General features: G+C 41.7%; 1 protein-coding gene across 4 annotated transcripts in view; it reads right to left on the bottom strand.

Moving 5' to 3' along the window:
* Positions 1 to 4,106: 4,106 nt before the first annotated feature.
* Pip5k1b (phosphatidylinositol-4-phosphate 5-kinase type 1 beta) overlaps positions 4,107 to 21,035 on the bottom strand; it is a 293,002-nt gene continuing 276,073 nt past the window's right edge. For all 4 annotated transcript variants that reach the window (XM_048806865.1, XM_048806868.1, XM_048806866.1 and 1 more), the window contains 2 exons: positions 18,434 to 18,551; positions 4,107 to 4,859 (listed from right to left, as the gene is read on the bottom strand). In XM_048806865.1, the coding sequence (XP_048662822.1) occupies positions 4,857 to 4,859; positions 18,434 to 18,551 (121 nt within the window). In that variant the 3' untranslated portion in view covers positions 4,107 to 4,856. The remainder of the gene's footprint in view (positions 4,860 to 18,433; positions 18,552 to 21,035) is intronic.

The following is a 21,035-nucleotide window of genomic DNA, read 5'->3' as shown; positions in this document are numbered from 1 at the left end:
GAGGGGGAGAGGGAGAGGGAGAGGGAGAGAGGGAGAGAACACACTACTGAGTGGACTTTTATTGGGGAACAAAAAATTCTGGGGAAAATCCCATCCAAAGATGAAGGGGGGCAGTGTCCCAAGGTCAGGGGTGATGATTGGGTCTTCTGGGTAGTGGCCAGACACGCCTCCACACGGACAAACCCTTGGACCTGAGAAGGGTGGGGAAAGCTCTGGACACAAGATGTGTCTAAGTGCCTCTCGCCCAGCCTGGGAGGTAACTCAAATCATGTGGGAGGATGGCCTCCCACAGTGTACCACTCTGCCTGGCTTCCATAAAATATTTTGCAAGAGAGAGAAAGTGAGAATTGAATGTTACAAGTCTTCTTACATGGTTTGCCATTTAGTAACTGCTATGTAAACAGTAAAGAGGACCCGCTGATGGACTACCAAGGAGCAAGTATCAAGGAGAAGGATTATCAAATCCAGGATTCCTAGAGTTAAAATGTTCTCTGGTTGTGTACATCTTGAATAACTTCATTTTCTTGAAGAAGTTATGTACAGAGCCTTCCAGACTGCTTCATTCTGGACTGATAGATTTCTAGGCCTCTTTCATAGTTACTATCATCTTGGATCCCTTCACCTCCCTCTTAGGTTGGATCTCTTCCTTTCTGGATTTCATGATTTCCTCTTTCTTTATTAACCCTTGTTTTGGTAAAGCACACCTTTTTGAAACTTCCAGATAGGTTATTAAAAATGATTTTTGCATATATAACTTTTTTCTCTTTTTAAAAGAATTTTGTTGTTAGGCTGGGGCTGTAGCTCAGTGGCAGAGCACTTGCCTAGCATGTGTGAGGCACTGGGTTTGATCCTCAGCACCACATAAAAATAAAATAAAGATGTTGTGTCCACCGAAAACTAAAAAAATAAATATTAAAAAAATAAAATAAAGGCATACTTTTCAGCTATAACTACCAAAAAATTGTGTTGTTGTTGTTGTAGATGGACAGAATACTTTTTATTTATTTACTTTTTATGTGGTGCTACTGAAGATTGAACCTACTGCCTCACACATGCTAGGCAAGCGCTCTGCCACTGAGCTACAGCCCCAGCTCCCAGGTAGCTTTTTTCTACGTTCATATTTTATTAGTTTTGCGGGGTGTGATAATTAATTTTATGTACTAACTCAGCTAAACTAATCAATTACTCAATTGAACACTATTCTAAGTGTTGCTGTGGAAGTAGATGTAACTATAGTCTATTATCACTTGACTTTAAGGACAGGAGAACACCCTTGATAATGTGAGTGGTCCTCAGGTCAGCGATAGAATAGATAATTGTGGTATGTTTTTACTAGAGTGCTATATTTGAATGTGTTCCCCAGAATTCATATTTTGAAACCCAACTCACAGTGTAACAGAATTAAGAGGTGGAACTTTTAGGAGGTAATTAGGCCATGAGGGCTTTGCCCTCACAAATGGGATTAGTGCTTTATAAAAGGGCTGGAGGGAATTAGCTAGACACCCTTATGCCATGTGAAGACAGTGTTCATCCTTCTGGACGATGTAACAACAAGGCACCAACTTGGAAAAAGAAACCAGGCCCGCACTAGACACTGAACCTGTTGGTGCCTTGATCTTGGACTCTCAGCCTCCAGAATGGTGAGCAATAGGTTTCAGTTCTTTATATATTACTTACTCAGTTATTTTGTAACAGCAGCAGGAATAGAATAAGATAAAATGCCACACAGCCCCGAAAAAGAATGTTTCCACTACACACAAAATGAATGAATTTCACATAGTGTTGAACAACACAACAAAAAACAGATAAAGAGTAGATACTATGTGATACCAATTATATGAACCTCAAGAACTGGCAAAATGAGTACATGTAGCAGTCATAAAAATAGTTATGTAGGGCTGGGTGGAGTGATATATGCCTATAGTCCCAGCACTTGGGAGGCTGAGGCCAGAGGATCACATGAGTCTGAGAGTTTACGACCAGCCTGGGCAACTTAGTGAGATCCTATCCTTAAAAAAAAAAAAAAAAAAAAAAAAAAAATTACCTTTGGGATGTTATCGACAGAGAAGACACATGAACAGACCTAAAGTTATCCAGAAATATTCTATCTCTTGTTCTAAGTGCTAGTTAAATGGGTGTGCACATTAGTAAAAATTCATTGAACTATATAATTAATAGTTGTGCATTTTCATGTCTGGGAATAACACCTCAATTACTAAAAAAGGTACAAAGTGTTCTGAGACTGGAGGTAATCACAGGCTGTCCAAGAGTGACTTGAGTTGGGTGGGGAAGGGTCAGGGATCATAGACAAATTCATGGCATTGAACTGATATTGGAGTCATGGCCCTATTAATGTTGATCTATAGCCTTCATGTTGTGACTCTATTACTATCCATCTACATAACCTTCTAGGAATCAGAGGGTTCAGGTTTAGGACCCTGGCTTAGATAAATGAGTAGGCTTACAGATGGGAGAGAAGATAGGATTCCAGCTAGGAAAACCTATGTAGAGAGGAAGAATAGCCTACTGGATATATGAATGCTAGGGAGAGAGAGAGGCAGAGGATGCTTATTCACTTTAAAAATTCTCTGTTGATATTGACTGTGGTCTGAAATGTGTCCCCCCAAATTCATGTGTTGGAAAATTAATCCTCAATGCAACACTATTGAGAGTTCAGGCCTTTTGGGAAGTGTTTAGGCCCATTCTCATGAATGGATCAATGCACCTCCAAAAGGATTCGAGGTGGTTGGCTCTCTCTTGACCTTCTGCTTTCTGCCATGGGAGGATGCAGCAAAAAAGCCCTCAATAGATATGGGTGCCTTGACCTTGGAGTTTTAGCTTCTAGAACTGTGAGAAATAAATTTCTTGTCTTTACAATTTCCTAGTCTCTAGGAAAAAATAAATAAAGTAATGTGGGCTGGGGTATATAACCTAGTGGGATTGCACAAAATGGACTAAGACCACATCCCAACCCAGGACAGATTCCCAGTGCTAACTCTGAGGGCCAGTCATTCCTTCCATTGAGTAACCATGGCTCCAGGCTACACTTACTGAAGTTTTATGTTATGTTTGCTGACATGACTCAGCTTGTCTTAAAGTATTTTATACTGAGCGTCTTACTCACCAGGAATGTCTTTCTGTAGCCTTGGTCATTTTGCTTTCTAATGATTTTTCTCCTAGTGTCTTAGGGCCTTGTTTCTGGGGACACTCACCAGTTGGTATGACTCTACATTCATTATTTAAAACATTCACTGCCCCTTTCTGCTTAGTCAGTGCATTCCTACATGAGAAATATACGCTCACCTTTTTGACTTTGGACTTGCCAATGCTTTGCTTTGCCTTAAGAAGTGTGAGCAGAAAACTACTATAAGCTGCATGCAAGTGGAGCTTTATGAGCTTCCTTTGCTTGGTTCCCCTACTGCTCTTCTACTGCCACAAACATGGCATGTCCCAGATGGGGTTGCTCTGGACCCCAAGATGAAGATGACACTTGGAGCAGAGTTGTAGCTGGTCCCCACATGTGAGTGAGAAATAAAACTGTGTTGGTGAAAGCTATTATGATTTTTGGATTGTGTGTTACCACAGCATAACACAGTGAGAATTAACACACTTGGATGTCTGGGAATGTCTCTTGGTGTGAGCAGAATATGCTACTGAGTCTTTTCTTTGGACTCGGTCATGAGCTTCAGTTTACTTATGATTTCAGAATATCTGAAATGAGGAGGATCTAGGTTATTTCTTTTTAATTAATAGAATAAACAAATGTTGCGCTGGGTGCAGTGGCGCACTCCTGTGATCCCAGTGGCTTGGGAGGCTGGGGCAGGAGGATCAAGAGTTCAAAATCAGCTTCAGCAAATTTGTGAGGCACTAAGCAAGCCTGTCTCTAAATAAAATATAAAAAAGGGTTGGGGATGTGACTCAGTGGTTAAGTACCCTTGGCTTCAATCCCCAGTACCAAAAAAAAAAAAAAAAGGAATGTTGGCTGGGGTATATAACCTAGTGGGACAGCACTTGCCTTTTATGTGAAAGGCCTTGGGTTCAATCCCAGCACCACAAGGGGAAAAAAAAAAGTAAAGATTATAAATCACTGGAATCAATAGCCACAATTGAGAACAAAATATTTTATTTCTTTCAATAAAACTATAGTTTACAGTAGTATTTACTAAATAAATTATATAATTTCTCTTTTACAAGCAGTAAACTAAATCACAAATATTTCAAAGACAATGTATATACACAACATAAGGCCTTTTATAAATAGCTTGGCTTTTCTCATTTCACTAGTAAACAGTGAAAAAATATTTATAGAAGCTAGTTTTCTATAAAGTATAGGCAGACCTATTACACTGATCTTTAAATTGAACGAATTTAAACTTTTAATGACATGGGCTATGATTATAATTTTGCAAAAAAAGAGCAGAATTTATATTTTATCATTTCACATGGGTAAATTTTTAAAAAATATATAAGTAGATTATATATGTTGCTTATGGATAATCACTGGGTGCATGCAAAATGGAAATAATGCAAGAGTCCGTAGGAAAATAGCACTTTCAAGTCCAAAAAGGTGACTGGCAATGGTAGAGAAAGCAGCTTAAACATAGTTCATGCAGTTCTTCACAGTTGGCAAGCAACAGCAAATGACAGAATAGTGTGGTATTTCTCACATCCCATCAGCTGATCAGCCTTGGACCAAGGCTCCCCTGACATCTTGCAAACGTCTAAGTCCAGTGATTTTAACTCCATGTGTAATGGGGCTCGGCCAAGTTCCTTTGGAGAAATCTGGAGCGAAGAAACTTCTCTCCAACAACTGTGTTCGGGTCTCATCCACGTGCTTGGGTGGTTGCCACTGTCACTTACTGGCGGTGGGGGAGTATGGAGAGAAAGAAAGCAGATATGAGACTCAGTTTTGACATCAATTTATAACTGGAAATACAAGCTCTCAATTTCTCCCAATAACTTGTGCTTGGAAAATGTGCAGGTAAAAATGGAGTGCTTTAGGCTTGGGATTCTTCTGCAATGCTCAGCAGAGCATATGCTTCTCTGGTGGACCACACCATGTTAATTACTCCAGGGTTTATCAAGATCAAGTTCCAATCACATCACAGCACAAAGCTAGGGACTTGGAAGACAGCAATACTAAGACAGGGTCCCACACTCCCAATGCACAGGGCTTAGAGGAAGTGCTGTGGTAGATTAGATGAGAAGCCAAACAGAACAACCCAACGACTCAAAACAGTCTTGAACTCAAGAATGCTAAGCTCATTTCCAAACAATATCCCTGAAGCTGGGCAGTGAACAAACACGTACCTAAAATAGTCAACCATTTAAAACCAGCGCCAGCCAGCTCAACCAGTAGCAGTTGTATCGTGATTCACTGGTGAACTGGTACTATTTTCAGCCTGTAAGGACATTTCTTGTCAAATGTATTCACTTCCTGGCTTGCATCCATGTGACATGATGTAAGTGACCTATACTTTGAGCCTTAATTGTTTCATCTGTAAAATAGGAGTAACTAACTCTGTAGGGTAGATGGGAAAGATACAATTTTCTTTTTTCTATTTTAGAGATGGGATCTCAAGTGATCTTCTTGTCTCAGCTTCCCAAGGAGCTAGGAACTATAGGTGTGTATCAATATACTCAACAAGGATAAACTTTTCTGTGGGGAAAATAAAGTGCATAAACACATAATACACACACACACACACACCCATAAATATAACAAAATTTAGGGCTAGGGTGTAGTTCAGTGATCAAGTGTAAGCTTAGCATACAGGAGGCCCTGGGTTAAACCCCCATCCGCGCCACCAAGGAACCACTTCCTCCCTGAAATTAGCACAGTGTTAGGTATATGCTAGCCCCTTCTCCTCCACATGAACTGTGGTGAAGACCCTGGAACTGGAATCCCAAAGATTGTACAGCCTAGTACCCTCAACTAGTGACTGCAAACACTTCAATAAAAAGTTTAAAATGACTGAAAATTATTAGGAAAGAAATTATGTCCAATAAAATAATTCTTTTTAGCAATCAATATTTCATCATGTAATTTGAGCCTACTGTGAGTTGTAATTTTTATTAACTTACCATTTTGTTTTATGGTTGGCTTGCTCCCTCCTCAGAATCAAAGTGGCTTGTTTAAATGCATAGCACCCATCAAAGGGGAGAAGGGTCTTTCCCAAGGTCTCATTCCTTGGCTCACTCACCTCCATGTGTTAACTCTTCTCTTGACACCCCCTGTTACGGACTGGATACAAGGGTCCCTGAAAGCTCATGTGTGAGACACGCAGGAATGTTCAGAAGCAATATGATTATAAGAGCTGTAACCTTATCAATGTATCAGTCCATTTGATGGGCTAATAATTTGAATGAGCTAATGAATGGTAACTATAGGCAGGTAGGGTGTGGCTAAAGGAAATGGGTCACCGGGGGTGTATGCCTTTGGGGTTGATATGTTGTCCCTGGCAAGTGAAGCTTTCCCAGTGCTTCCTGGTTGTCCTGAGCACCTTTCCTCTGCTGTGCCCTTCTGCCTTGATGCTCTGCCCCAGTGGCCCAGAGCCATGGAGTAGGCCAGATATGGACTAGACTTCTGAAACTGTGAGCCGAAATAAACTTTTTCTCCTTTACATTGTTTTTCTTGGGAATATTGGTTACAGCAATGTGAAGCTGACTAAAACACCTGCCCTGGCCAACTCTACTGTTCTGAAAATATAGATCTTATGATCTAGAATGTGGTATAAGGAAATCTTAGGGCAGAGTTGAAATGGAAGGCAGGACTTTTCACCAGTCAAATTGGCCAAGATGAAGAGCACTGAGCAGTCTCACCAAGGGCCCATGAGCCTCCATATTTTCACCCTTATGGGTGATTATTCTGTTTTATTTTGTTTTTGTGCTAGGGAGTGAACCAAGGGCAAGCTAGGTAAGCATTCTATCATTAAGTCATGCCCCTTAGTTCCTATTATTCCTGTGATGCTGGGGGCAGACCCAGCATCCCTTACATTGTAGGCAAGTGTTCTGCCACTGAGCTGCAACCCCAGACCCCGAGAGTTGCTTTTTTTTTTTTTTAATATTTTTTTTAGTTGTTAATGGACCTTTATTTTATTTATTTATATGTGGTGCTGACAATTGAACCCCATGCCTCACACATGCTAGGCAAGTGCTCTACCACTGAGCCACAACCCCAGACCCTGGTGTTGCTTTTTAACTAAACTATTTTAGGTCACCTGCAGCCCATGAAAGCAGGATCTTTCCCTATGACCAGGGTGTCCTCATTATGTTTTCAAGTTGGAATTCTTTGCTAAGATGTTGCCGAGAAAAGCATCAATTTTCCTTCCAGCTATTGTAAGCACTAGGCCCTGTATTTTGTTTTCTTAGACCAAGTCCATTTCCACCAGCAATTCCTGAGTTTTGCTTTTTCTCAGTCCTACTCTGTATCCTTTTTATTTTCTATTGTCAATATTCTTTTGGCCAAAGTGCATCTGTCACCATGAGAGCCCATCAACTCATCGTGTCCCACTCTACCCCATTTTAATCTAAACGCACAACATGAGCATAGATCTGTGTCAAAGCTTCACAAGGCCTTACTCCAACATTATCTCCTTGGCTCTGGGGTCCCCTCTATCTTTGGGTTCACCTGATTGCTTTCTAAGAGATCCCTGAATTTCAAACACAAAAGTTACCACTATTGCTCTAGGAAGTTTAAACTCGTTTTTAAGAATAAGGACCTATACTTACATTTTATTATATTCTTATCTATCCCTGTATGGGGTGATACTTCGCATGGCAAGTCACTTGGTGAAAAAGCAAACTAGGGATTTCTCCTTGTATTGGATTCCAACAGCAGCAGGAATCTAAAACTTGCCATTGTCTCAGGAGGTCCAATGAATGCATCGGCTACTGCTGTAGAAATCAGGTAATGGCAGTACAAACAGAACCAAATCACTCCGTTATGGGACTTTATAGCTGGAAGGAAACTAGAAGAGGCCAAACATCCTACCTTTGCATCTCAATAAATATTTAGATTCAGAATCAGAAGTGAAGTCTCTTTTCCAAGGTCCAGGGACTAAGGAATACACTTAAGAAGCCCTAGGGCAGAAGGCAGGACTTTTGCTATCCCTGAAGAATCCGTACAATTGAACACAGCTATTTTGTGTCTGACTTGCAGAATGAGGGTGAAGAGGGATGTGGAGTACCAGGACTTGGGTCAAACTCCAGGGCTCTATTTGAGCTCCTTAACCAACAGCAGGCAGATGACTAGTACAACGACGAGAACTGAGAGAGAAGTTGACATTTGTCTCTCTTGTCTTGGGGGATGGATTTCAGATTATGGCCTCTCATTTCAAAATTGTTAGTGCAGGAGCAATATTTTAACACAGTTCCCTGCCTGAATAATTTGTTTTCCAAAGACCAGAGAGAAGCCCGAGGGCATCAAAGATTTATGAGGGCTGACAATTCTATGGGGGACTTCGTAGCTCGAGAGACTCCTGCTGATTGCGAATCGGAGCAGCTCTCTGATCATCTCATGTGTCACAAGCTCTGAATGGCACAGAATCCCCTCTGACCCCTGCTTCTGCTGCAACATGTGGGGCATGAACATGGTGCTAGTTTCATTGGGAAAGGAGCACCACCTCAGGACGAGGCCCCTGGTACCTCTCTCTGCTGCAGGGAAGGAGGCACCAGGCACCCAACGCCACAGCCACCTCCAAAAGTGGGAATTAGGAGCTGACCCATGGAGCCTTTTCCTTGCTAGCACTTTTTGTTACAAAAGCACACAGAAACCAGGATGGGTTAACCTATGTCCCCCTAAAATTCCTGTGTTGACATCCTAATGGCCAATACCTCAGAATGAGACTTTATTTGGAGATAGGGTCTTTCAGAGGTAGTCAGCACTAGCGGATGCATTCATTGGACCTCCTGAGACAATGGCAAGTTTTAGATTCCTGCTGCTATTGGAATCCAGAATGAGGTCACGGGTTAGGCTCTAATTTATTATGACTGGTGTCTTTTTATGGATGGACATTTGGATACAGACATGAATAGAGGGCACATGGTGTGACTAGACACAGGGAAAAGACCATCTATAAGCCAGAGAGAGAGAGAGAGAGAGAGAGAGAGAGAGAGAGGCCTGGGACAAATTCTGCCCTTATATCCCTCAGAGGGAACCAGCCCTGCTGACACTTGACCTAGAACTGTCAGCCTCCAGAACTGTGAGGAAATAAATTTCTGTTGTTTAAGCCACTTAGTTTGTGGCATGCTGTTAACAGCAGCCCTTGCAAACTAACACAGTTGTGCCACCACTGAGATTTACAAAGTTGTTTTCTAAAGCTGAGGCAGGAGGGTTGCAAGTTCAAAGCCAGCCTCAGCAACTTAGTGAGGTCCTAAGCAACGTAGTGAGACCCTGTCTCAAAATAAAAAAATAAAAAGGGGCTGGGGATGTGGCTCAGTGGTCAGGTGCCCTTGGGTTCAATCCATGGTACCTCCCCACAATAAAAAGTTTTTTTGACTAAAAAAAAATCCATATTTGCATTTCATTATGTTTAATTCTATCTCCTCTTGGGAGTTACTTCAAAGACCACAATACCTGGAAGTTCAGCGACTGTGAGAATTTGTAAAAGATTGAAAGTGAAGAAAAGACTTTTTCCACTGTATATTTGTTGATGTTTTGGTCAAGTTGCTGCCTAAGCAGAAGCAGCGTTTTCTGTGTTGAATCTTCAAACTGCCAAGGGGCCCTTTCAAAGAGACTCGAGGGAAATCAGCCTTGATGGATGAGAAGGGCATGCTTGGATCTGAGGAAGATTAGTACCTTCATTCTTACACCGCGCTGTGATTGTAGCCTCCAGTCTGACTTGAAAGGTGGTAGATGCTGGGCCTGTCAGAGTGAGCTGCCTTTGACATCTGAAGAACATGCCCCCCACCGAACTTGCACACACAGCACTGAAAGGCTACAATAAAGTACATGAAGTGGAAACAGTCCACAGAGCAGCACACTTGCTCTTAATTAGTTTTCAATTCAAGGCCCTTAACTTCGCCTTATCCCCTTTGCTCAGAGCTGCCTTTCTATCAGTAGGTGGCGGCAGAGGCTCTGCTGACAGAAGGAACTCACTTGCAAGCCCAGTGTTCAACCTGTGTTTAGGACCCACATAGGGTTCATCTGAGTTTTGCTTCTAGATCAGAGGAAAAGTGCATCTGATTGCAACAGTCTCAGGAAGGTGAGCCTAGGGGAGTGACACAGCTCTTCTCTCTACATCAGCAGAGAAGGGATACAGATGCTCAGAGCTGAAGGAGCCTGAGAACAAGCTCAGTGGGTCTCAGCTCTGGGGTGTAGAGAACATCTGAAAACACCCATGCGTTGGCCCACCCCTAGGGATTTTATTCCTAATCCACAGGCCCAACAAACAACTGGGTCTGTTAATACAAGTCATATTTTGAAAACATTTTGTGAGGAATCCAAAATGATTTGGAAACATCTTCCCAATTTCACAGCCACGTAGCCAAGGCAGACGGGACGTGAATGAGCAAATGGGGCCACTAGTGCAGGAGCAGCTTGCAGGTTCCTTAATCAGGCTGTGCAGTGGGCTGAAAAGCAACTCTCCCCCAATTCTTGTCTTCCTTGGACCTCAGAACATGGCCTTATTTGGAAATAGGGTCCTTGCAGATATAAGTCATTCAGATAAGGTCCCACTGGATAATGGTGGGCCCTAATCCAATGACAGATGACCTTATAAGAAGGACAGAGGCATGGAAACTCAGGGAAGAAGCTGTGTGAACATGGGAGCAGAGATGGCAGCAGTATTGGTCAAAGAAAGCTGAGGGACATGTGGAACCATCGGAAGCTGGAAAATATAGTAGGGATCCTCCCCTGGAGTCTTCAGGGGGAGCGTGGCACTGACGATACCTTGACTTTGGAGTCTTGGCCTCTAGCACATGAGATGGGATATATCTGTTTGTTCAGTCTCTCAGTTTGAGGTGGTTTGGTACGGGAGTCCAAATCAGTCCTGGGAGGGTAACACAGGCAGAGACAAACCAAAGAGAAGCCAGGCCCTGGATTCCTCACTCCTGAGCCCTCCTCACACCACCTACCAGGCTTGGCAGGCCTTGGCTTTTACCAAGCGAACAGTCCTTAAACATCTCAGAGTCCAGCAGAGGAAATGGTATGAACCAGAACCGTCCTGTTTACTAGGTCCTGGGTGTGACTTCAACTGATTCTTCCTAAAATTCTCATTTGTTTTAAATCTGATTCCTTTTAAGTCTGCTACTTGTTCCCTGCAGGCTCAGGGCATTATGGACCACAAGTTCACTCCACTGGAGATGGCTTTTCCTCAGATACTCTTCTCCCAAGAGTTGGAGAAGCTTCTATGACAAGGAAGAAAACGGAAGTGGAAATCAGAAGGGCAGGCAACAGGGAGAGTGCAGAGGGATTGGGGAAGTGTTGAGAGAGGCCAGTTTTAGGAGGCAAATAAAGAAAAATGTCAGGGAAACCCTGGGTGTCCAAGGAGACTCAGGTGAACCAAGAGCAGAACTAGCTTTGAATAAGGGGAAAATCCAGCTGGCCTGCGAGGCCACCATTCACTGTGCAGCTAGGACATAACAGAAAAACCCAGCCATAGCAGCCCTACATACTGTCATTCAATTGCTAACCACCGGCCTAATTGAACAGAAAAGCCAGTGGGCCTTTATAACTCCAACTGCAGTACTCTAAGCTAATCCTTAGACAGCAGTTTAATGTTGTTAAAAAAAAAAAATTCTTACAGTGCTCCCCTAATCCGGACTGACAGGTTGCCTCATTAAAACTGAAACCTGTGTCACTCTTATTTCAACTAGGAGCAACCAGGAGGTGCTGTAGGGCTCAGGCAGTGACACCCATTTTTTTCAGCTCTTTACATGCCTTAGAGACGTTATTTGGCCAATAACTTAAGGAGTCAAGCATTTCTGGAAATAAACAAAGGGCCCTATTTTACCTTTTCTGAAATCTCTCGGTTTCTCAACAATGTGGTCCTGTGGGGAAAATGAATGACATCTAGTTCCATGCCTTCCAAGCTGAGGTGCTGTTGGCTTTTTCTCTTTCCTATTCTGCTCTCACTAAAATCTACCCAAACCCTGAGCTGCATCTTTGGTTGGTGGGGACTCCAGCTTTCTTCTGAGAAGCAATAGAATTGCCACTGTTTCAAATAAACACCCCTGGCAGCAGCCAACACTGGCTCAGACTAGGAATGATTAAAGAGACCCTCTATTTCACGTGTAAGCCATTAACCACAACGCCCAGGGATTCAAATCCAGAAAGGCGGTTTCTCTTGCCAAAAAGTTCCACTGATTTTCTGAGACCCCTGTGACCTAAATTTAAAGCGTTTTTCTTCTCTTCTCAGGCTTTTCCCATACATAACGGTATGATAAGCTGTTAATTCAATCATTTTCACTTCTCTGCCACCCTTCCTCCCATGATCAAAGAGTATTATTAACCACACTAAAAACACATTAAATAATCAAGCTGTCCAAGAGCTGCCCATCAGAGCACTAATCTCCAATACTGGTGTGGCTAAAAACTAGCTTAACTGTTTCTCTTCCTTCACCCACAGCTACTTTTGCACTTCAAACAGCCATTTTGCAGATGCACTTATGCAGATGAAAGTACATGTTATTGAGAGGATGCTAATGTGGAAAGTGTCAAAGGAACAGGGCATAACTTAGGCACTGAGTAAAAGAAGCAAGAAAGGCACTGTTGTGTGGCAGCCATCTTTCACACTTCTACATTATTAAAAATGCAGTCCTATTATCTCCTCCTCCATCCATTCCCGGTGGGTCAGGAAAGGACGCTGTCTCTCACTCCATTTCCAGCAGGAATGGCATTTGCTGGTTGTTCCTTTTCCCATTCACACCAAATTGCATTCTACATCAGGCAAAGAAGTCCCTTTAGGAACTGAAATAACAGCTACGGTGACAGCATCCATCCATGCTTCAGAAGATCCGGGACTATTCAAAAGTGGAATCTCACTCTATTATGAAGATTGCATGATTGCCCATTTTAAATCAATACAGCCGGCTCATCTCTGTTGTATTCTTTTAAATACCCTAATCTATGCCATCAACTCAGCATTCATGGGAAAACACATCATTGGTCACTGGACAAAGTCATCTTTAAGACACCTCCTTCGATTTGAATATTTGCAAATGAATCTGAAAGCCGGAAACTCCACAGTGTGAAGGTGAATGACCTTTTGAAAAGCAGAGCAGGTTGCTAGGTAGACAGAAACTGAAGTAAATGCATTAGTAAGGATGATGGAACAATTCGTGGCCTTCGAAGGTCACCTATCCTTTTAAATTTCCTGTCAAATCACAGGAAAAAGCAGGCTAGCTGCCCAAACTCACATGCATGTGATGTGTGGGTGGATCCTTAAAAGGAAATTTCACATGTTATCTGATGTGCACAAATCATTTCAGTTTAAATCTGCATATTTTAAGGGGATATAAATAGTATTGTTCATTAGTGTGTAAATAAAAGCAGTAGGGATTAGGTTACAACTGCTAATAGAAAAATGCTATTAGCAGTTGTATCTTCAGGGGGAGAAATATTCCAAGAGAAATCTGACTACATTTGGTGATAACACTGAACAGCATGTCACTTGAGAAGCCTCCAACTGCCCTTCAAGTAAAGATGGCTAGGATCCAGAGCTTTCAAATTAGGTCAGGAAGAAAGGAGAGAGAAATGCATAGGCAAGAACGGTTTTCCTCTTTTTTGCTTTTCTTTTACAGCAGTTTTTAATAATGTAGAAGCAAATGAAAACACTGAAGGGAGGGTAATGGCTTAGGCCTTTCAGATCTGGAAGGGGATGCAAAATAAAACAATAAAAATTTCCAGCATGAACATACATCCTGGCAGTATAAGTTAATGGTGCAGAATGTTCTAGATGCTCTGTCCTAAAGTTTAAGTTTAAATACTGTGAAGGTTTCTGGCAGAGGAGGTGATGAAACAGCAGAATTTGGAGAAACAACTGTGGCTTCTTTGGAAAACTTTATTTCTGCCACTTTTTGTAAGTCAGAATGAGTCACAGCCTGTCAGAGCTGGCTGGGGTCTCAGAGATGATTTAAAAATCCATTTTATAGATGAGAAAACTGATGCCCAAAGAGGGTGACTATTTCAAGATCAATAATTAATGAGAAGCAGAGACAGGCACAGGCTCCAGGGACTATTTCTCTATCGTTAAAGTCTCACTTGGTTTTGAAGAAGCTAAAAAAAAAAAAAAAACCTAAAAAAACTAGAAAAACTGTGTGGGGGTCATGAGGTCAAACTCGTTTCCTAAGAACACAAATATTATTTGCCTTTTCATTCTTGTGTGTGTTTAATAGAGTTTCCAGAAGCAAAATGATGTGTCATATTTCAAAGATTGATGTAGAAATAGATATGAGAATCCAATTTCTTTTATTAACCTAGACATTAGGATTTACAAAAATGTAAAATGTTGCTACTCTTTTCATGAAATTTATTTTTATATCAGAAAATACAGTTCCATTTACAAAAATGTTATTTAACAAAATATTTTAAGTGAGCTAATAAGTATTTTAAAATTTTCTATTTTAATTTTGAAGATATAACCTACATACACAAAAGCTCTTTGGGATTCTCAATAATTGTTAAGAATGTATTGGGGTCTTGAGGTCAAAGCAGTTCTCAGAACTGCTTTACATTAAAAAATAACCAGATAGGAAATATTAAAAATGGATTTTTTTTTTGGTACTGGGGATTGAACTCAGGGGCACACAACAACTCAGCCACATTCTCAGCCCTATTTTGTATTTTATTTATAGACAGGGTCTCACTGAGTTGCTTAGCAAGCCTTGCTGTTGCTGAAGCTGGCTTTAAACTCGAGATCTATCTTGCCTCAGGCTCCAGAGCTGCTAGGATTATAGGCGTGCACCACCATGCCCAGCCTAAAAATGGAATTTTTTTCAAGGTGCTGAGGATTGAATCTAGGACCTCACAAATAAATGCAAGGCAAGTGTTCTACCACTTAGCTATACCCCCAGTCCTAAAAATAAAATTTTATTAAAAATTTTCTTAATAACCCCCCCAGCTTTTTGGACCCATCTCTCACCTTCATAAGGAAGGAGCACAAGTCCAATGAGATGGAAGTTTGACTTGCATTAGTTGTCAATAACAATGAAATGGTCCCACATGGGGTTCAAGTTTAGGCCAGAGAGACCATGGGCTAGATTTGAATTTTGATTATAATTTACCAGTTCTGAGAACTGCTCAAATTAATCTTCAGTTTCCTTACACATATGAATGAAGGCAAATATAACAACTATCTTTGTGGATGAGCTAATATAAGACAAGGACTGATATTGTGCATGGCGCATGGTATGTACTGAGTTTAGCCATTCATATTATTATTATTCAAACTCCTGTGCCCTTCCAACAATGCAAAAGTGTTTCCCTTTCACATTCCATATTGAAATTTAAAAAGTCAATTTTTATTAATCCAAATTTATCTATCTTTATTCCTCTATATTTTTCTTGTCATATTACTTTGTCTGATCTCTGCAAGTCTAATTGGTGAACTATAGGGCAGCATAATTCCTAATCCAGGCAGCACAGCACAGCAATTATCAGTGGGTTAATTGCTTTGGGTTAAATCCTACTGGTTTGAATCCCTCTTATTGATTCCTCTGTTTGCATATCCTGGGGCAAATTGGGTACTTTCTGTGTGCCTCAATTTCCTTGCCTATAAATGGAGCTAGAATCCTTAAGAGGGTTGGTGTGAGGATTAAATGAGCTATATAAAAACTAAATTATACACACACACACACACACACATACAGACACACACACTCACACATATGTATATATTTTAGGACAGTGTAGGAAATGTATGAAAATACTCAAAAATGCTTCATAGCTTTTTGCTATTAGCTACAAAACAGAATTAGGCTACAGTTTTTTACAGCTTAGCAAGAAACATTTCTACTGCCCATTACCTTCCTGCACAGCTTGCCTGTTCTCTCCCTTTTCCTTTCTCTCCTCCTTCACTTCGGAATCACAATCAGCTGTGCTTGGAAGAATGACAGATGATCACGCCAACCAGCAAGCCACCACCGTCTCCTTCAGTTGTAAACTCCTTTATTTCTAACTGGTCCTCAAGAGCTTGCGATAGGACCAAATGAATACTCATGTTTTCCCCTGTGGCTTCCAAGGCAAGCATTTCCTTTTTTGAAATGCTTAGCTTTTCAGTGTCAAAGAATTAAAGACACGTGAGACAGTCGTGAAGTAAGACACTACTAAAACCAAGTAAATGGCAGTATTCTTAGGAATGAAATGGATAATACCAAGGAGGAAAAAGCAAAATTATTAATAAGACAACCTTCCTACCAAAGGAACAAGAGATAACAGATAAGCACCTGGCAGTAGTCAAGCCCCTGACCACCCTGTGCTTTTACACTCCATTTAGGAGCCTGGTAGCTTTCAGCTGGTGCAAGTCTTGTTTTTGTAAAGACATGTGAAAGTGGCCCGAAGCCTTGGCTCATGAAGATGAGATTTCCCCTGGCTTCTTTCTGAAATGCTTTTCTGATTTCTACTTTTAGATGGACTCAGTTTAGCAAGAGATCAAAACAAACAAAATAAAAATCAAAAACAACCTTCTCAAAACAAACAAAAATCCAACCAACCAAAAATAACAAGCAACAACAACAACACAACAAAACCAAAAACAAATCCAAAAACCAAACAAACAACAAAAACCCCCTTGCTTTCCTGCGATTTAATTCCCTATTTTCCTGAGTGGGTGGCTTAGGGGACCCAAATATGCTGTAAGAATTGTGTGATATTCTACAACTTACTTTTTAAAAGCAGTAATGGAGGAGCATGGCTTGGTGGGAAAATAATCTATTTATGCAGTGAGAAATATATTTAGAAGTTATGAAAAAAATTCTTCCTAGTCAGGTGCAGTGGTACATGTCTATAATCCTAGCTAGTGGGGAGGCTGAGGCAGGAGGATCCCAAGTTTGAGGTCAGCCTGGGTAACTCAGTGAGGCCATGTTTCAAAATAAAATAAAAGGGGTTAGAGACGCAGCTCAGTGTAAGAGTGCCCCTGGGTTCAATTCCCAGTACTTTAAGAAGGGAAAAAAATTCTTTCACAATGGTTGTTGGAGGAGCTGCCATTTTATACAGGGTGTTCAAGGAAAGCCTGTTGGAGAAGGAGATGTTTGGGTTGAGACATGAAGGAAATGAGGGAATAAGCATGAATTGACTTTGGGCAAGAGTGTAGACAGAATAGCAAATGCAAAGATCCTAAGGCAGGAATATGCTTGGCTTGGTGGAGGAACATCAAGGAGGCCAGCATAATTGAAATAGCAACAGTGAGAAAGGAAGAGGCCCAGAAGGAGGGGTCCCAAAGGCAGGGGAGGCCAGACCATGTAGGGCCTTGAGGACTTTGGGTTTTACTTCAGGAGCACTGGGAAGGCACTAGAGGACTGTGGGCTCAAAAATAACACTTTAGGTGATTGATGTTCTACAGAGCACACTTGAGAAAATTCAGTGCCAGACTGAGTTATGGAGAGACATAAGATTCAGCCTCAAGGGCCCCTGAGGGGTGTGGAGATGCCACATACACCAGGTGGTTCCAATTCCCAGTGTGAGCTGGTAAAGCAGGTATGGTGAGGAGCAATGGCTCAAGTTTAGGAAAACATAAGAAAATAGAAAATTCCAATCAACTTTCCCTGTTGCATGTGATTTGCGTGAGATGTATTTGGCAGGGAAAATCCTTAGTCTTCTCAGCGTAATGCACCAGGGTATCCTTTTTACATCATCTAACAATACAATTAGGGTTACACAGACAATCCTACAGGCACTAAAGGAGGTCCCCACACGAGATTGGTCATGTTCCTCAAAGTAGCCTTGTGGTGCAGGCAGGGTGGGCATTATTTCTCTCCTCTGGCATTAAGGGCACACAGTCACAGCTAAGCTCTATCCACTTCGCACAACTGGTTGGTGGCGACTCTACTGGGCCAGCCAGAATTCTTCAGCGCTGAATTCGGGTTCCTCCCATGACCTAGTTCTGTGCCTTCCAGCTTACTAACCTATCCAAGGAGGCAATACCAAAGTGAAGAAGAATTAAACACAGAGGAGTACTATTGAGCCAAAGAAAGGCATGACTTCCTTGAGAATCACCCCAAGGAGCCCTATTTGCCTGGACCTAAGGGGATTTGTCCTCTTGTTATATGTGGTGATTTAATATTACCCTAGATATCTTTTGTGTAATGTTCTATATGAACTGTAGGAAATACAGCTTGTGAAAAGACACACCCTTTATAGAAGGCGGGGTGCCATTGTTTCTTTCAAAACCCAAGCATGCCTGGTTTCGTAGAACCTATTCTTGTAGCAGCCATGGCCTGGATCCATCTGTCAACCAGAAGGGGAGGGGAAGGAACTAAAAAAAAAATGACTTACTAAATAGACATCAAGCACGGAGGCATTATCATCCTGCATTTCCAGAGCGTTGGGCTCAGCAGTCAAGTAGATGGTCCCCTCTTCTAAGGTAAAGGTCGAACTGGAAGGTAACCCTTTGCTGGAAAAACAAAGACAAAAGGTGAGCACATGACTTCCACAGCAAAACCCAGACTCCTCCAAAGTCGTGGCTAAGAGGTGGGTGGCTTTGGAGGGGGTGAAGCAGATTTTGATAGTTGTACCTGGAGATAAAAAGATTTTTTAATATATATATATTTTTAGTTGTAGACGGACACAATACTTTTCTTTACCTGATTGATTTATTCTTATGTGGTGCTGAGGATCGAATCCCGTGCTTCCACGTGCTAGGCAGGTGCTCTACCACTGGGCCACAACCCTAGCCCTAAAAATTTGTTTTTTTGTCAGCAGAGCGTTCTCTCTCTATATCAGCACAGGAGACTCTTCGTGGCATTTTTGAGAAGTGGTGTGTGCCTGCTGAGTGGTTGGATGCTGTGACCTCAATGACTCCTTGGTTGGTTTTCTGAGTTTTAATTCTCCTCTCAAGGACCCACACTTTGCTAGTTGACACAATTTAACACCTTGTGAGCAGACTTTCCCTTTTCCCTTCCTCCCTCTTACTTTCCTTCTTTTTCTCTCTTTTACTGTTGTTTCTTTTCCTTTTTGGCTTAACGGGTTCGATTACATCAGGGATTGTCAGATTTCTGTATGCGTCAGAATCCTGAGGAGAGCTGGTGACAGTGCAGTTTCATGAGCTCTTTCCCCAGTTTCTGATTCAGAAAGCCTGGCACAGAGCCTCTGCCTTTTCATTTCCGACAGGCTTCCAGGTGATGCTCATGGACCACACTTGGCATAATGACTTTCATAAACACAGAGCATTGTGTGATGTGCTTTGTGAGCCGAGCCTCTGTGGGTTAGTAACAATCAAAGCAATATGCAGGGAGACAGTTATGGATGAGAAACCACCTTGTTTTGTTGTGACATGATAGCCAGCGTTAACTGTTGAAGGAACTGATCCACTTGGGTAGTATTTAAATTGGAAATTAATTTAGGAGTTCTGATGTACAACCCCTCATTACAATAGAAGTTATTTTTGATCTGTGGTTTTGCCATGGGAACATTTTTCAAGAACAAAACATCTTAAAAAATAATAGGGGAAGAGGGTGATACTGGTGCTTGGGAAGATGGAGAGGGCCTGGCCTTTGGATGAGGGGAAGCAACTCTAGCAGTGGGCCCGTGGTCTGCCGTAGTGGCAGAGCTGAGGGCAGGGTGTGGAAGGTGGCCTTCTCCTCTCTCCTCCTGTGTCACTACATGCCATGATCCCTTCAGGGCTCAGAGAAGAGTTTTTCTGAAAACTCCCCATCTAAAATCAGCCTCTGAGATTCTTGTCTAAGCTACATGGAGAGGAGACCACTGAGAACAATGTAGTCTTTCTGTCCTTCCCTAGTCTGGGAACTGTGCATAATTCTATCTTTGTACATATTTACCTGTTAATTAAAGATATCTGAAGTATTTTCAAATGTTGACCATTGGAATAATAAAAAAAAACTTTTTGGAAGAATTCTGTAGATATTAATAAATAATGTTCACTTGTAATTTTTCCTGATCATAAAAGACATAATAAGAAAATTGTAGGGAGCTGGGGGCAGAGCTCAGTGGTAGAGCATTTGCCTGGCAGTCACAAGGACCCAGGTTCGATCCCAGCCTTTCAGCAGTGCCAAAAAGAAAGGGGAGGGGGGTGGGAATTGCTAATACACAGACTACTAGGAGGAGGCAAGGTGGGTGGGGGATCTTCCATAGGTCTTCCATTGGGTGATATTAGGGAATGTGGAAATTAAGGTCTTAGAACTAAGTCACTTTTGGCTGGATGTATTTTCTCTCAAATTCTGTACAGTTGAAAAAAAAAATCTCCTCGCTCTCTAAAAACCTAAGATGGGTTATATAATGTGGGAAACAGAGTCTGTTCCAGCGGACCTTCCAGAGTGGAGGGAATGTGGCTTCTTTCCTTGGAGATGCTGACTTCAGAGTATAAACCCTCAGATTTCCTGGGTGAAGGAAACCATCAGCTCCCAGCGCTGCTGCGTTAAGAGGCACCGGGTGGCAATTACCACTGCTTAGGTTATTTTTTGGATCAGAGATCAGGATGTGGTAATGGACATCCACTGGCTTTTGTTTTTCAACTGTGAAGATTCCATTTACTCCTCTTGTGGGTTTAAAATGTTCCTGCCTGGTTGAGCCTCGTGGGAAAGGTAAATGCTTTATCTACTTACACGCCAAAGCAAGAAACAAAGCGGCCAGAAAATATGGGATGTGGGATCACTTCTCATTTTTACTGTTTTTTTTTTTTTTGGTTCATAGTTCATATAATTAAAAAAAAAATCTCTAATGCCTTCTGGGTTATTTACTTAGTTAATTTTTAAAAGATGTTTATGGACTTTTATTTTATTCATTTATTTATATGTGGTGCTGAGAATCGAACCCAGTGCCTCACACATGCTAGGCAAACACTCTACCACTGAGCCACAACCCCAGCCCCACGTTATTTATTTTAAAAAAAGACTCTCTAATGCCTTCCGAGTTATTTGTA

This window comes from Marmota marmota, unplaced genomic scaffold, assembly GCF_001458135.2.
Source record: "Marmota marmota marmota unplaced genomic scaffold, marMar, whole genome shotgun sequence".
NCBI classification, from domain to species: Eukaryota; Metazoa; Chordata; class Mammalia; order Rodentia; family Sciuridae; genus Marmota; species Marmota marmota.
Note: the sequence above shows the minus strand (reverse complement) of the source record. Positions and strands in the feature narration are given on the sequence as shown.